The sequence below is a fragment of the Mobula birostris genome, chromosome 7, assembly GCF_030028105.1.
Source record: "Mobula birostris isolate sMobBir1 chromosome 7, sMobBir1.hap1, whole genome shotgun sequence".
Lineage (NCBI taxonomy): Eukaryota > Metazoa > Chordata > Chondrichthyes > Myliobatiformes > Myliobatidae > Mobula > Mobula birostris.
Genome location: NC_092376.1, coordinates 31,650,904 through 31,668,686, shown reverse-complemented (window position 1 = coordinate 31,668,686; position 17,783 = coordinate 31,650,904). Strand labels below are relative to the sequence as shown.

General features: G+C 42.1%; 1 protein-coding gene across 1 annotated transcript in view; it reads right to left on the bottom strand.

The window, feature by feature from the left end:
* tpte (transmembrane phosphatase with tensin homology) overlaps positions 1 to 17,783 on the bottom strand; it is a 79,144-nt gene that overhangs the window by 51,737 nt on the left and 9,624 nt on the right. The window contains exon 3 of the mRNA XM_072262849.1: positions 11,334 to 11,411. Coding sequence (XP_072118950.1) covers positions 11,334 to 11,411 — 78 coding nt within the window. The remainder of the gene's footprint in view (positions 1 to 11,333; positions 11,412 to 17,783) is intronic.

Sequence of the window (17,783 nt, the reverse complement as noted above, 5' to 3'; positions counted from 1 at the left end):
CTGGTACATTTTAACAACTTGGGATCATCATTTGGTAATGATCATTATTACCAAAACTTCATTATTCTTCCAAATTTAAACTCATCCAAATAAAATTCCATAACTTCTATAATGGGACCAGAATTCTATTTGCTTCATTGTTGCTCCAGGCCTCATTTTAATTGTCTGGTATTTAACAGCTCTCCCACCATCAGTCTCATAGCATAACGAGAACTACCTAGGCTTACCTATAGCCCTCTATTTTTCTAAGCCCCGTGTATCCATCCAGGAATCTCTTAAAAGACCCTATCGTTTCCGCCTCCACCACCGCTGCCGGCAGCCCATTCCACGCACTCACCTCTCTGCGTAAAAAACTTACCCCTGACATCTCCTCTGTATCTAACTTCCAAATAGAAAGAGAACTCCCACACTCCGTTAAATAATGATCCCAAAACCTAGAACCAGTCTCAAACAGATATTAAATGGATACAAAACCTAATTGCTTGCATCATTAAATTACTTCTTGCTGCCCAAAGCTACATCACACATTCACAAAGGATTTCTAATCATTTATTTTGCAAGGGAAATTGTAGTCATTAATCCATTTCCCATGTTTGAAAGTTGTTAGAAACGATCTTAGTTGCAAAATTTGGAGGCAAGATTTTGATACCTTTGAGAAACAACTACTGCACAAGACAACATTTATAATCATACACCATGCCAAATTCAAGGCTGAATCACAAAGTAATTCTGGAGCACCAAGGGGTCAATTTTATTTTGACTTGGGCAACTACTAGAGTGGCAGAACTTGATGCAAAAACCGAGTAATGCAGCTTCAGCAGGTCGAGTAACTTTGATGGGTGGAGCAAGCATCAATTACAGTTCAGATGTTATCAACCGCATGACAGACGTTAAAATTGTTACTCTCTGCAAAGAAGTTATCTGATCAAGTCAGTATTTCCAGCACTCCGCTTTCCAGCTCAAAATTAATACTTGCTGCGTAAGCAAGGTGATCAAAGTGTTAAAATGCAAGTTTAAAAATTCTTTATGAAATAACTGCCATATATGCAGACATTTTCAAAAGAGTTAAAAAGATTTGTTTGGAACAGGGAGCGGTTAAGTGAAGAGGAAGGATACAGCTTTAAACAGTAACGCACATCAAGATCTAATCATTGCGATACTGACCGTTCTGTGGTTTTCCTGTTGTCTAGATTAACTGTGATTGATATAATTAATGTGCATTCTTTCCTATAACTGAAGTGGGCTTAAACACAGAATTAGGTTTATGGGTTGAGCAGTAAATATTGTTATTATAAACTTTCACTATGATGTTGGGGAAAGTCAAATCGATGGAAAATTGCCCTGTGACAAAGTGGCATCTGACAAAATAAATGCACTTTATACAAAACCAACATTTTCCCTCCATGGGTATTTGTGCAGTGAAAAAATGATTCTTGATTCAATCAGTACACGGAATGAGCAGATTTACAAGGACCAGATCTGCCCTAATAAGGCAATGTAATATCTTACTTGGAAGATCGGTCCACAAGAGATTGAGGTGGTTTAACACTGTTTAAAATACAGTCCAATTCTGTTTACACAATAAGCAAACTTCACTTCAATACAGTTCTGTGTTGGCTGAAGAGCACCGACAGCTTTACTGTTTTTTTTTACTTCCATGTTTTGTTAATGAAACCTGTTCATAATGTTCACTGATACAATTCCTAAAAGAAAGACTATTTGTTGAAGTGAGAGTTTGAGATAGAACAGGGCAAAAATCACAGAGGATTTCAGCCACTTAAGAGTCTTGGCCATAAACATCTACTATTAAGTCCTCTCATGCCTGGCAGAGTTCCTCCATTTTCTTCAGGTTACTTAAATGGATAATTGTTGACCTAATACAAGCAAAATAATACATTCTATTAAACAGCATTCACTATCGCTAAACTAGTTTAAACATTTATTCTCATTAAAATCCCCAAATTTCAACTGGGGTATGCATGAATTTTGAGTAATAATATTTTAACTAAGATTTAAAATTCTTAACTGTCAAAGTATCTACCTCTCAATCATTAAAGATGCACAAAGCATGGCAACACATTATCAAAATGATTATTTGTAAAGAAATACATGACCTCTTCATACCAGTAACTACATTCACCACAAAGAAATGAGTTGTTAAAGCAGAAGAATACTTAAAATGACCTAAAATAAAGCAAAATATGCACAAATATTCAGTTTACCTTTGGTAATCCTACTCCCAGAGTAATCGCTGCTGTTGCCAAGACTTGAGCTTACTGCCCAGTCTGACAGAATTCAAGAGTCACTGTGGGGGGTGAAGAATCAGTTCTGCTGGCATTACTGGAGTCAATTATAGGCCAAATTAAGGCAAAATCATTATCCAAAGGATGCTGGTGAATCACCTGTGTATTTATGATGGAAAGCATCAGTTCATTTAGGGATTTCCAATTACTAGCAAGTGGGATTAGTGCCGTGTTCTCTGGGTTTTTTTATTTAAAATGGGAAATTGTTGATGCTGGAAATCCAAAATGAAAACAAAGTGCTGGAAATAACTGGTTATATGAAAAGATCAATTAATATCTTCACAGTTACCACAGTTGCCCATTTTGTTTGTACCAGATATTACCCTGGATGTCATCTGATTTTGCTTCACTAAATGGGTGTGGCAATTTATTTTGAAATCAAGTCTGTATCAGAGCATGAAAATATTACAGCATCACAGTATGCATGTTTTGAGTGCTGCTATGGTTTTCTTATATTTAGTAACAGTGAAACAAAACCTGTAATTATAGACAGCAGCTGCTTACCAAGTCTGCTTCTGCCATAATGATTACTTTAACCATAGAGAAGCTGGTTAGCTCAGGTAAAAAAAATACAATGCATGGCAGCTCATCTGGAGCACGAAGCCAGTCATGAAGAAAAGGGAAAACAAGAAACAGGATGAGTGTGGGCGGTGGAGGCATGCCTGGGGAAGAATGGGATCAACAAATCTACTGATTGCTACCATGTCATAGGGCTGTGTTCCATGTCACAAACACAACATTGTGCACCATGACAGCATCGTAACATGGAATTGCAGAATCTTGTCCAGAGACAAGAGAGACTTTGTAACTTTTAGTACAAAGGATAGCATTTGAAAATAAATCAGGGGGACTCTGTGAATATAGAATTATTTACCCCAGCTGGAACCCTATGGCTCCAGACTTTTCATTTACTCATTCTTTCAACAGTGAACTGAAGTTATAGATCATGGACTGCTGACCTGTTTCAAGGGCCAAGCCAGAAGTGGACTCAGTGGCCTTTGAATTCATCGTGGCATGTGCAAGTGATGTTGGGAATATGCCTCATTAGTACCAGAGTGAGCTGTGGCCACCAACACCAATCCCATGTCCGTGTGGAGGTTGTACACCCTCCCCAAGACCAGGAGATCTACTACCAGGTTTCTCCCACATTCTACGAGGGGTGAGTGATAAGTTCGTGGCCTAAGGTAGACGGAGTCAATTTTAGAAAATCTAGCACATTTATTTTTCAACACAGCCCCTCCTACATTTACACACCCCCCAGATCTTGGACATCCAGAAAGTGTCCACAGCGGGGGGGGGTGATTGATAAGTTCATGGCCCAAGGTAGAGGGAGGTGAGTTATACAGGTCTCGTCACATGCACATGCAGTTCAACTCTTTGACTGATTATGCAGAAAGTTTGAAGTTAATAACTCATTGGGGTGATTAAGTTCATGGCCTACGGTAGAAGGAGATGAGTTATTAACTTCAAACTTTCTGTATAATCACTCAAAGAGTTGAACTGCATGTGCAAGTAATGAGAGCTGTATAACTCATCTCCTTCTACCTTAGGCCATGAACTTATCAATCACCCCTGCTGTGGACACTTTCTGGAGGTCCCAGATCCGTACGCTCCACGACCGCTGGACTAAGTGTGTAAATGTAGGAGGAGACTATGTTGAAAAATAAATGTGCTAGGTTTTCTAAGATTGACTCCGCCTACCTTAGGCCACGAACTTATCAATCACCCTCCCCCCCCCATAGAACGTCAGATACATTGGCTGCTGCCCTAAGTGTTGGCCACAATATACAAACCTACCACTTTGTGGATTAATTAGCCACTAAATTACTCTGCTCCCACCCCACACACCCTCAGCACAACAGACAGCTGAAACTGAAGGAAGTTATTGGGCTTGTGAAAAAGGGTACATTACCAGCAAATAAAGTGGGGGAATGGGATTGATCAGAGATCAATGCCTCTTTGGTGTTGCTTAAAAATATATCAATAACAATCCTTCCTGCTGACATTAGTTTTTCTTTTTCAGTTCACTCTCGTGGCCCACAATATGGCTAATCTATTCAATCAAAATATACAATAGCTGTCAAATACCAGGTTATGGACTTCAAGAGGTTGTGAAGGCGGTAAGCTAGAGTTCAAGGAGGGAAGCAGTTCAATAGAAATTTACTGTTTCTTTATTAAAGTTAACATTACGAGCCAATGTTCAGCAGTTGTGATAAATGTAGACAAAAAGAAATCAAGGATAGTGGAACAATCTGAGAGTCCATTGCCTAGTGTTATGTGTCCATATGAACAAAGGTCGGGTGCTTCCAGGATGCTGCATCGGCGAGTTTGCAGCACTGGAAGCTCATGGCAGGAAGAGAGTTTCTCTTCCTTCTACCGTCTGTGTGAGATGATGGGACTTACGAGAGACTTTGAGACTTTTTTTTTACCATGCCCATGGTCTGTTCTTCATCAAATTACGATATTGCTTTGCACTGTTGTAACTATATGTTATAATTATGTAGTTTTTGTCAGTTTTTTTAGTCTGGGTTTGTCTTGTGTTTCTGTGATATCTTTCTAGAGGAATATTGTATCATTTCTTAATGCATGCATTACTAAATGACAATAAAAGAGGACTGCGTGTCCTCATAAGCTAATCTAAATATGCCAAACCTGACCTGCCATTCAGTAAGATCTGATTAAAACCTTAGCTCCACATTCTCATCATCACCCAGTAACCATTCACCCATGTTTATCAAGAAGCTGTCAAAGTTGGAATTAAAAGTCAAAGTGTCAGAGCAGTACAGAAGCAGGGCCAACAGGTCATGCCATTCTGTTATTCTGCCTCATCCCATCAACTCACACCTAGATCATAGTCCTCCACACCCCTCTGATCCATGTATTTATCTAAACTTCTCTTAAAGTTGTTGAAAGACAATCCACATTCAGCACTTGCATTGGCAGCTGGTGCCACACTCACACCGCCTCTGAAGGAAATAGTTCCTCCTCAGGTTCCCCTCAAGTATTTCACCCTTAACCTATGACCTCTTCTAACCTTAGCCAACCTCAGGGGAAAAACTTGCATTCATCCTATCAAATCTCCCCTCATTCTCCTATGCTCCAAGGACTAAACTCCTAATCTATTCAACCTTTCCCTATAATTCAGGTCCTCAAATCAAAGTAACATCCTTCCTCTGTATTCTTTCAATCTCATTGATATCCTTCCTGTAGCAGGTGACCAGAACTGTACGCAATACTCCAAATTAGGCCTCAAAGTCTTATACAAATCTAACATATCATCCCAACTCTTAAAATCAATACTGATTTATGAAAGCCGATGTGCCAAAACTTCTCTCTACAACCATATCTACCTGTGACCCCACCTTATGGGTCTATATTCCCCGACCCTCTGTTCTACTGCACTTTTGCTTTACTGCTCACTGTCCAAGTCCTACCCTGGTTTGTCCTCCTGAAGTACAACACCTCACTTGTCCGCAAATTCTACCTGCCATTTTTCAGCCCATTTTTCCAACTTGTCCAAATTACATTGCAAGCTTTGATGGGATTCCTCGCTGTCCACTGCACTCCCGATTTTGGACATCTGCAAATTTGCTGAAATGGTTCACCACATTATCATCCATGCTGTTGATATAGAGGACAATAATGGACCCTGTGGCCCATCACTAGTTACAGGCCTCCATTCAGAGAGGCAACCATCTACTACCACTCTTTGGCCATTATATCCTAAAGGCAAAGCAACTGAACCTTCTGGACCAGTCTCACATGCAGGACTGTGACAGAGCCTTGCTAAAGTCCATGTAGAGAATCCCTACTGCCTTTCCTTCAACTTTACTGGTAACCTGCTGGAAAAAACTCTACAAATTTAATTAGACATGATCTACCACACACAAAGCTATTTTGACCATCCCTAAAAGGCCCTGCCTATCCAAATAATTATATATCCTGACCGTTAGAATACCTTCCAATAACTTACCACCTACTGACTTTAGGCTCACTGGCCTATAATTCCCTGTCTTATTCTTAGAGCCTTTCTTGAACAACAGAACATTAGATATGCTCTGGCACCTCATCCGTGATCAAGTTCATTTTAAGTATCTCTGCCACCACCCCTACATTTTCTGCACTAGTCCAAGGGAACACCTTCTCAAACCCTGGGGACATCCACCCTGATCTGCCTCCAGACAACGAACACCTCCTCTTCTACAATCCAGAAAGGCTTCATGATCTCACAGCTGTTTTATCTCAATATTATAGGCTGTGTCTGTCTCCTGAGTAAATACAGATAAAAAAAAGAACACTTTCAGCTCCATGCAAAGATGACCATGCTGATGTTCAAGTGGACCAATTTTGCCCCTTGCTATCCTTTTGCTCTTAATATATCTGGAGAAACCCTTGAGATTTTCCTTTGCCTCATCATCCAGATCAACCTATGCCTTCTTTTTGCCCTCCTGATTTTCTCAAGTGTTCTGTTGCATTTCCTTATACTCCTCAAGTACCTAATTTTTTCCTACCTGCCTATACCTGCTAGGCATCTCTTTTGACCTTTCTCCAAATTGCATTTCACTCCAAGGATCCAAGGTCTTATCTTTTTTTCCATAATTCACTTGAAACATTCATGATCCTGCTCCTAATTCTATAAAGCCAACCCATTATAAAATCTGCTTAAGGGTCATTATTTCCCAATACAAAGCCAAAACAGGGTAAATTTGCAGCTTCTAAAATCTTTACCCTCCCCATCAGGATCCCATCACAAAGCACATCTTTCCCTACAATCCCTCCCCCTTCACTTTCTGTAGGGAATCACTCTCTACACAACTTCCTCGTCCACTCCTCCATCCCCACCGAGTTCTCTCGTGTCACTTACGCCTGTAGTGAGTGTGCCAAGTGCAACACCTGCCCACACACCTCCTCCCTCACCACCATTCAGGGCCCCCCCAGACAGTTCTTCCAGGTGAGGGAACATCTTACCTGCAAGACTGTCTGGGTCATCTGCTGCATCCAATACTACTGGTGCTGCCTTTGACATCGGTGAGACCAGGCACTGATTGGGTGTTAGCTTTTTCGAGCGCCATTACTGTCTGCCAAAATGGCTACCCATTCGGACATGCCTGTCAATGGCCTCTTCTATTGCCATGAGGCCAAAGTTTGGTTGAAGGAGCAACACCTCATATTCCATCAGGGCAGCCTAATAGCATGAACATCAAATACCCATATAACTTCTAGTAATACCTACTCCTTCTCTTTATCCCATTCCTCTGTTTACCATTGCCCCTTGCCCATAACCTCCCTTTGATTCCCCCACCCCCCTTCCCCTTCTTCCATGGCCCACTGCTTCCTCTAATTAGACCCCCCTTCATCCCTCTACCAATTCCACCCATCCCTTCCCAATTTCTTACTTCACACCCTCCCCATCACTTGATTTCACCCATCACCTGCCAGCTTCTACTCTTACTCCTCCCCGCCCTCTGCCCCTTCCTTTCCCATCCTCAAGGGTCTGGGCCCGAAACATCAATGGGTCATTCCCCTCAAGGGCTGCTTGAATTAAGCTCCTCCAACATTTTGTGTTGGCTGTTCTTTTATAACTTAGAATGCTGGACATGCAATTGTGTGGTTTTTAGTAACTCAGTCAAGATTCACTGTACAAACTCTTGTGTACTGTTACACCAGGGAGAAAAACCAATCCATCATTCAGTACAAAGTTGAGAAAGTATCACCAAATTGGGTATATTCCTGTACTGGTTTGGTGGGCCAAGGAATGGTTGAAATGGAAAAGCGCATTTTGGGTAACTGTACACCCCAAATTATATTGTTAGCTCAAGGAACACAAGTGACTAGCCACCAGTAGACAGCTTCTCCGAATAGTTTGTCACAAGTTGAACTATGATGCTTCTGCTTGCTAGCCATGAGGTTTATGATGGTCCTCCGGCAAACAGCAGTGTGCAGACCAGCATACTTCCAATTTCCATGGATGTGACGTCAATGTAGAAGGCAATCATGAACTATCAAATGCCTGCACATCAACTTCCCTTGGAAGCAGAGACCCAGGACAACTATCACTGGTGTGCAGCAGTGGGGTGGGTCCACACAGTTTTGTATCAAATCAATCAGCATGGTCGTTGTCTTCAAAGCTCATCTCCTGCTTGCTGCTGTCAGCAGTATTTCTGATAGGAAGGCAGTTTTTGTTAATTCAAATGGAGTCATTGGCCTGGACTGTAAGAAGGCAGTCAGGATGTTTTCAATTCTGTCATGATTTTAGTTCATTTATATCACCCAAGTGTGATCATGAATTTAAAATTAATATTTTACAGTACTGTGCAAGTCTCAGGCATATATATATGTACACACACTGTAGATAGGGTGTCCAAGACAGTACTGTATTGTCATCATGGAGCAAGTTTATAAATTTGGTGGGAACAAAGGATGTTGGGAATGGCAGGGGTGGAGCGCCACAGGAGGAGTGAGGTCCGGGTGGCAGAGAAGGAGTGCCAGGGGTGGGGGCTGGAATAGGTGCATACACTCCCAGGCGTGAGACACCAGGCAAGGCTTGGAATCAAATGACAATTGCTTTATTGATTATTACGGAAGGTGCCTCCTGCTCCCTCCCTTCTCCCCAACCATGATTACGCTCTCCCTGCCTCCTTCGCACTCAGTCAACAAAAGAGACCCACATCAGAATCAGGTTACTCGCACGTCATGAAATTTGTTTTCTCATGGCAGCAATACAGTGCAATATGTAAAATTACCACAGTACTGTGCAAAACTCTCAGACTAGGGTGCCCAAGACTTTTGCACAGCATTGTATATCTGAGCTTTGCTTTGGAATGCCTCTGTCAGACAGCAGCGAGCAGGAGACAAGTTTTGAAGACAACCCAAAGCTGCAGAGGTGGACACGAAGTGCAGCCACATGGTTTGCAGTGGGCTGGACAGGATACAATCCAAATTCAAATGGCAAAATGGAGCAACGATATCCTGGTCTGGGTCAGATACGCTGAAGGACTAAACAGATGCTACTGAAACAATGAAACACGTCCACCAGAACCATCTGTTGACGTGTGTCCAGAACTGTAGCAGCAATCCGTTCACTTTACATTTAACATCAATCCCTCACAAGGAGATGTGGTCTCTGCTGTCAAACAACCAAAAGCTCAAATCTTTGTTCTGTGCACATCAACTGGAATTCAGAAATACTTTAAATAGGCGATAGGTTAAGAGTCCAAAGACTCATACATAAAAGTAAAGGTACTTGTACATTCAGAAGTGCTGATATTCGTGTCCTCGATAGAATAAAATGATCCCCATGGCAACATTTCAGAGTGAGAGGAGTTGTCTCCAGTGATCTGCTCAATGTTTGATCTCCAGTGAACAGCACTAAACCAAAAACACAGTAAATGTAGCAGCCACATAATTATGCTGCAACAGTGAACACCCCCCCAAAATATTAAATAGTTGTTAAAGTATTTGTGTTCCAAGGTTGTAAAAGACAAAATGAATATTTCCTTTTGTAAAATCATAATTAATTGTCCATTTGTGGTTTAGTTTGGATGAGAGAAACCAAAGTTGACGCCAAATAATTGTCTTATGATGGTAAGTTGCAGCAAAAACAACCTGTAACTTTAAATAACTAAACCAGACAATCTGATGATTTTGACGAAGCTCTTTAATAGGTCAATTGACTCTGATTTTCAGCTGTTTCCAATACTAAAACTTTCTAGGCTTTACAAGACATCGGTCAGACTACATTTGTGAGCAGCGTTGGCTCCCATAATCAAAAGAAAAATGTGCTGTTGTTGGATAGAGACCAGAAAAATGTTTATGGGAATGATCCTGGGAATGAAAGCATTAATATAGGAGGAGTGTGGTGGCTCTGGGCCTATACTCATTGGAGTTTTGAAAAATGGGGGGAGGGAGGAAGAAATCTCACAGATATTGAATGGTCTGGATAGAGTGGACACAGAGGATTTTTCCATTTGTGGGAGAGTCCAAGACCAGAGACGACAACCTCAGAATAAGAGAACATACAAACCTTTAGAACAAAGATGAGGAAAAATTTCCTGAGCAAGAGGTTGGAGATCAATGGTATTCATTACTTTGGAGGCCAAGTCATTGTGTGTATTTAAAGCAGAGGTTGATAGGTTCTTGATTAGTCAGGAAATGAAGTGTTACAAGGAGAAGACAGGAGAATTGGGATGAGAGGGATAATAAATCGAATGACAGAGCAGATTCAATGTGTTATAGTCTTATAAACTGGTGTCAAACAGCAAGATGGTTGGAACTGTGCTTTAAAATTTACTATACTGCTGTGTCATGCTACCAAATCATCGTCGTCGTCTGAACCCTTAGTGCATAGGTGGCACATGGGGCCTCCACAAGGGTCTTGTATTTCTGTGGCCCATCAGGCCGGTGCTTATGCTGGTTTCTGTGGCGTGTAGCAACAGAGTACGAGACTCCCCCCCCCCCCCCCCCGGATAGGACGCCAGTCTATTGCGAGGTTAACCCCCAGCACTTGTCGGTACCCATTTTCAGCTGGGTGGACTGGAGCAGTGTGTGGTTAAGTGCCTTGCTCAAAGACACAACATACTGCCTTGGCTGAGACTCAAACCCACAACCTTCAGATCGTGAGCCCAACGCCCTAACCACTTGGCCACGCGCCACACAGATCATAGTCCACCACAATTTAGACAGGAAACTATAAAGATATGAAAATCTTTTCCAAATCAATACCTCAACATGCATGTTTAATTTATCAATAATGCACTCAACAGCAAATACTAAACTAAATTCATTACGTGCTCTTCTTACCAACATTCTCAGTCATCCATTGCTTTCTTCTATTGATTTCTACCCATTACGTATAAAATTGGGAAAACTGTACTTGCTTTACAGCAAGAACTTGAGGACATCTGGACTTCCTTTATTAAACTGAAGTCTCATCATCGGAGCATTAAAAAGTTTACAATAATCAACGACTTTCTGAGGAAAAGAACTACGACAAGGACCACGTTTCATTGCAGATTAATAAGCCACACTTACTTGTACCAGGTGTCTGGTCCAACACATTCCATTTTCCCATCATCTATTTGCGCTTTGGTTTCCATGTCATCACTGAAACTACAAAACAATAATTAGAAATTTAAAAAACATCATCGCTCCATTCTATACTGTAATTAATACTTTAAAATTAAAAGCTACAGCACTCAAAATATGATCAGGATAAAATTTGTGTTCAAGAAACTGAGAATTTCTTTGGACACTCTAGACTGAAGGTTTAAACTTTCAAACAGAAGTTTTTAAAAAACTGTGTTGCCTTTGATTACAATGGATTTTTACAGACAATATTGCTTGACATGAATATCAAGATAGGCTTGCAAAACATTTAATACTTAAACATTTAGTAAACTACATTTAAAACAGTAGGTAATACTGAAGGACTGAGATAATCAATTTTTCATTACTAAAATCTAACAAGTCTATTCATTGTTGAATGCCAGAATTTTATAGTGGTAACTAACTGGAAACCATGATACCTGCAACATTAATACTTTCAGTACATTAAAGCCAATCCATACCAAATGAGGGGAAGAACAATACAACTGAGATCAATTTCTTTATCACATCAGAACAAAGGACTTGAATTACAATCTCACCTTTTAAGTTTCTTGGTCGCAACAGAGTGCTTTAATCACTCAAGTCAAGTCATCAAATTAAGCTAGACCAGGTGTACAATAAACAGTAAGGGGTTGGACTTCGTTTGGGGAAAAACACTAATCAGGTGGCTTTTGTTGTGCATAAAAACTGGGCAGCTTGGCCAGTGCTGAACAACAGCAGAGGGTAAAATAACTGCTCGTGTTTGGCCAAGTGTGGACAAGTGATAGATAGTCTCCTCAACAAGTAAAAACTTCCCAAAATCAATTCAAGCTTTCCATCAGGTGAGGAAGTGCAACTAGGACAAACTTTTGTATGGCCAGTCCCATGATCAACAAAAGATTAAGGTTAAATAGCTTCAAGCATAATTCACAAAGATTTTGTGACACAAACACGAGGAATTCTGCAGATGCTGGAAATTCAAGCAACACACATCAAAGTTGCTGGTGAACGCGGCAGGCCAGGCAGCAGTCCTGACGAAGGTTCTCGGCCTGAAACATCGAATGTACCTCTTCCTAGAGATGCTGCCTGGCCTGCTGTGTTCACCAGCAACTTTGATGTGTGTTGCAAAGATTTTGTGATGCTGGTTTCATAGCAAGTTCATCTACAGGCTTCTTTTTAGTCTCTATAGAATCATAGAGCATGGCAACAGGCCATTTGGCCCATTGGGCCCATGTGGGCAAGGTGCCTATGCTAACCCATCTGCCTGTTTTTGGCACATAACCTTCTAATTCTTTTCCTGTCCATGTTCAAGTGTATTTTAAACTGCTGGTGATGCACATCCCTCATTTCATATACTGACCAATCTGTGTGAGAAGGTTGCCCCTCAGGTCCCTATAAAGTCTCTCTCCTCTCACCTTAAACCTACGCCCTCTAGTGCTCGATTTCCCAACTCCAGAAAAGAAAGATTATGTGCATTCATTTCATCTATGCCCCTTATAATTTTATATACTTCCGTAAGGTCACCAGTCATTCTTCTACGCTCTAATCATAGTCGTAGCCTGCTCAACCTCTAAACCACAGGTTCCCAATCCTTTTGATGCCATGGACTAATAAGTAAGGGGTCAGTGAGCCACAAATTGGGCACCCCTGCTCTAAACTTACAATTCTAGCACACCCTCTTCTGCTCCATTTCCCACTGAATGCCATCGTTCCTAGAGTAAGCTGATCAATATTCCAAATGCAGCCCCACCAACACCTTGTACAATGGCAACATAACACCCCAACTTCTGTACTCAAGGGGACTGATGAAAGCCAGTGTGTCAAAAAGCACTTTCACCAACAAGAGAAAGTCTGCAGATGCTGGAAATCTGAGCAACACACACAAAATGCTGGAGGAACTCAGCAGGCCAGGCAGCATCCATGGAAAAAAAATACAGTCGACATTTGGGGCTGAAACCCTTCGGCCGGACTGGAGGTAAAAAAGGTGAGTCATCGATTTGAAAGGTGGGGGGAGGGGAGAGAGAAGCGCCAGGCGATAGGTGAAACTTGGAGGGGGAGGGATGAAACAAAGAGCTAGGTAGCTGATTGGTGAAAGAGACAGAAGGCCATGGAAGAAAGAAGATCTGGGGGGGGGGGGTTGGCAGGGGGGAGCACCAGAGGACAGGCAAGGAGATAACATGAGAAAGGGTTCAAGGGAATGGGAAATGGTGAAGGTGGGGGGGGGGGGAGGGTGCGGAGGTATTACTAGTAGTTTGAGAAATTGAACTTCATGCCATCAGGTTCGAGGCTACTCAAATGGAATATAAGGTGTTGTTCCTCCAATCTAAGTGTGGAAGTGTGGCCTTATCCCAACAGTGGAGGAGGCCATGGATGGACATATCAGAATGGGAATGGGAATTGGAATTGAAATGGGTGGCCAATGGGAGATCCCACTTGTTCTGGTGGACAGAGTGTAGCTGCTCAGCAAAGCAGTCTTCCAATCTACGTTGGGTCTCATCGATATACAAGAGGCCATACTGGGAGCATCAGGCACAGTAAATCACCCCAACAGACTCACCGGTGAAGTGTCACCTCACCTGGGGCTTAGTGAGGGAGAAAGTGTGTAGGGGCAGGTGAAGCACTTGTTCCACTTGCAAGGATAAGTGCCAGGAGGGAGATCAGTGGGAAGGGGCAAATGGACAAGTGAGTAGTGTAGGGAGTGATCCCTGCGGAAAGCAGAAAGTGGGGGGAAGGAAAAGATATGACTGGTGGTGGGATCCAGTTGGAGGAGGTGCAGGTTTTGAAGAATTATGTGCTGGACACGGAGGCTGGTGGGGTGGTAGGTGAGGACAAGAGGAACCCTATCCCTGGTAGGGTGGCAGGAAGATGGGGTAAGTTCAGACATGCATGAAATAAAAGAGATGTGGTTGAGGGCAGCATAGATGGTGGAGGAAGGGAAGCCCCTTTCTTTGAAAAAGGAGGACATCTCCTTCGTTCTAGAATGAAAAGACTCAACCTGAGAGCAGATGCTGCAGAGACGGAGGAATTGAGAGACGGGGATGGTGCTTTTCAAGTGGTAGGGTGGGACTAGGTATAATCCAGGTAGCCTCCTTCACTGACCTGTGTGGCTCTGGGCATCATGTACTTGTACTCCAAGGTACCTTATTTCCGGGACATACCACAGGCCCTACCATTCATTACAAAAGGTCTACCCTAATTCGTCTACCCATGTGCAACACTTAATTGAGTTCAACTTCATTTGCTATTTCTCAGCCCACTGACCCAAGATGATCTGCAATTCTCGACAGTGATTTTCACTGTCCACAATAGTCTACTTTAGTGTCAGCTACGAACTTATTAACCATGCCTTTCCTTCTTCACCCATCCCTATTAGAGTCAACTTCTCCTTTCTTGCCAAAATGAACAAAGATCAAAAGTTCGAAGTTAACTTATTATCCAATTAAATGTCACTGCATACAGTCCTGAGGTTGATTTTCACAGTAAATACAAGAAATGCAAAAAAGAATCGGTGGAAGACTGCACCCAACAGAATGGAAGATAACCAATATGCAAAAAAAACTGCGCAAAAACAAAAAAAAGAAATACAAATAAATAAATAACAAAATGAATAATGAAAACATGAGATGAAGAGTCTGTGAAAGTAAGTCTCTAAGTTACGAGAACGGTTCAGTGATGGGATGAGTGGAGTTCGGAACTGCGCTGGTTCAAGACCCTGAGGGTTCAGTGATAATAACTGTACCTGAATCTAGTGGTATGGGCCCTGAGGCTCCTGCACCTCAATCCAAATGGCAACAGCGAGAAGAGTGCATGGCCTGGATGACAAGGGTCCTTGATGACAGATATTGCTTTCCTGCAACAGCACTCCATGTAAATATGTGCATGAGGGAGAGGGCTTTATCTGTGATGAACTGGTGATATCCACTACATTTTGTAGGATTTTCTGTTCAAAGGCATTGGTGTTTCCCTACCACACCTTGACATAGTCAGTCAATAAACTCTCCACCACACATCTATACAATTTAGTCAAAGTTTTAGATGACATGCTGAATTTTCACAAACTTCTAAGAAAGTAGAGGCACTGCCATGTTTTCTTCACAAGGGCACTTATGTGCTGGACCTAGGAGACATCCTCTGAAATGATAACAAAGAATTTAAAGTTGCTGACCCTCTCCACCTCTGATTCCCTGATGAGGACTGGCTCATGGACCTTTGATTTCTTCCTCCTGAAGTTAGTCATCAGCTCTTTGATCTTGCCGACATTGGATGAGAGGTTGTTACTGTAGCACCACTCAGCCAGATTTTCAATCTCCCTCCTCTATATTGATTCATCACCAACTTTGATTCAGCCAGTAACAGTGGTGTCATCGGCAAACTTAAATATGGCATTGGAGCTCTGCTTAGCCTTAGTCATGTACAAAGCTGGTTAGCACTCTGCTCTACCAAACAGCCTTGTGGTGCACCTGTGTTGGTAGAGATTATGGATGAGATGTTGTTGCCAATCTGAACTGACTGGAGTTTGCAAGTGAGGATCCAGTTGAACAAGGAAGTCCATGTCTTGAAACATATTTATTAGTTTTTGAAGGGATGATAGCGTTGAATGCCAAGCTGTAGTCAATAAAGAGCATCCAGATGTGTGCATGGTTACTATCCTGATGTTCCAGGATTGAGTGAATAGCCGGTGAGATGGCATCTGCAGTGGACCTGTTGCTCCAGTAAGCAAATTGGAGCAGACCCAAGTCACTTCTCAGGCAGGAGTTGATATGTCTTATCAGTGAGCTGTCAAAAGACTTCATCACAGTGGATACAAATGCAATCAGGCAATAGTCATTGAGGCAGGTCACTATGCTGGTAATAATTGAAGCCTGCTTGAAGCAGGTGGGTACCTCACCTCCCAAAGCTAGAGGCTAAATATTCCAGTGAACATTCCAGCCAGCGAATCAGCACAGATCATTAGTACTCAGCCAGGTATCTATCTGAGCCAGATACTTTCTGCAAGTTCACCCTGCTGAAGGATGCTTTCACATCAGCCTCAGACTGAAATGAGAGGGTCATCAGGGACTGTGGGAATTAGCGAAGGTGCCTCAATGCTTTGGTGGTCAAAGTGAGCATACAAGGCACCCGTGCCACTTAGTTTCACTTACTATGAGGCGATAGCATTCAAGGCCTGCCATGACTGTCGAGCATCCTTCAGTGATTCAAGTTTGGTCCAGAATTACCACTTCGCATGGGAGATGACTTTCCAGAGATCACAGCTGAACCTCTTGTGTTTCACTGCCATCGTAACAAACACACCAACGAGTGATGCAAGGTATAGGTTTAATTCTGGTTATTGAGAATTTCAGTCTGGCCGAGGGAACAAAAGTTTCATTCCAGAAATTCACCAGGTTTTTGTTGAAGTAGCAGAATTAATGTCTTAAGGCAGTGATTCCCAACAGGAATAGTTATGTGTCCTAAGGGGCGGCATTCAAGATTCTTGGGGGTGGGGGCAGGGTAAGCAGCACCCTAACTGGAGGTGCCAGACCTGACCAACCGTTAGTACAGAAGGTGTTTACAAAAACTGAAAAAAATAAAAAAGGGTGAGGCATTGGAACACAGGAAGAACCACAGCACTCCAGGCACTCCACTCGTCATCACAATGTATCGGAACTCAGCTATCTCACCTGACTTTACCAACCAAACATTATTGGGGATGCATAAATTAGCAACAGTTCCCCTTGACTCATGGCACAGAACAAGTTCGCGTAATTTAACAACTGGTAAGTCGAGTGCACCCCCTCAACTTTCTCTACAGATCTATGGAAAACAGATTGCACAACGTTACAGTGCTGGCCGGAACCAAACAGTGAAATGAGCCAATCAATGAACCTGCTGGCCCACAGGATTCCTCAAGGTGTTGAAAGCGACCTCGGTTTCAGATGTGTGGTCAAGAACCATCTTTGGGGATGATGAGTCTTTGTGATTGGTCAATGACATTAACTGGAATAGTATAAAGGTCATCAACATCCAGTAGGCATTTCCAGTTTGTGTTAATTGTTTTATTTTAATTTAGCCCCATTACTGATGGATAAATACGTACCACACGATCTCTATGAGCCTGAAGGCAATGATGCCCAATTCTAATCCTGTTCAGAAATGAACTATAGAAAGTGCATCAATACAATGTTACATACTTGGAGTATGGTTTCATTCCATTCCCACCTGTCTTATTTGTAATAATGAAGCCAAGAAATCATCAAGATTACAGGAACACTTCCATAAAAGATACACTGGAAAGGCTACTTATGATATTGCTCAGTTCCAAAAGATGAAAGAATCATTTGAAAAGTGTTGCAGACTCTAGTCATTTGCCAAGAAAGCCAAAAATGACCTTGATAGTGGTCTCATTGCTTTTTATAA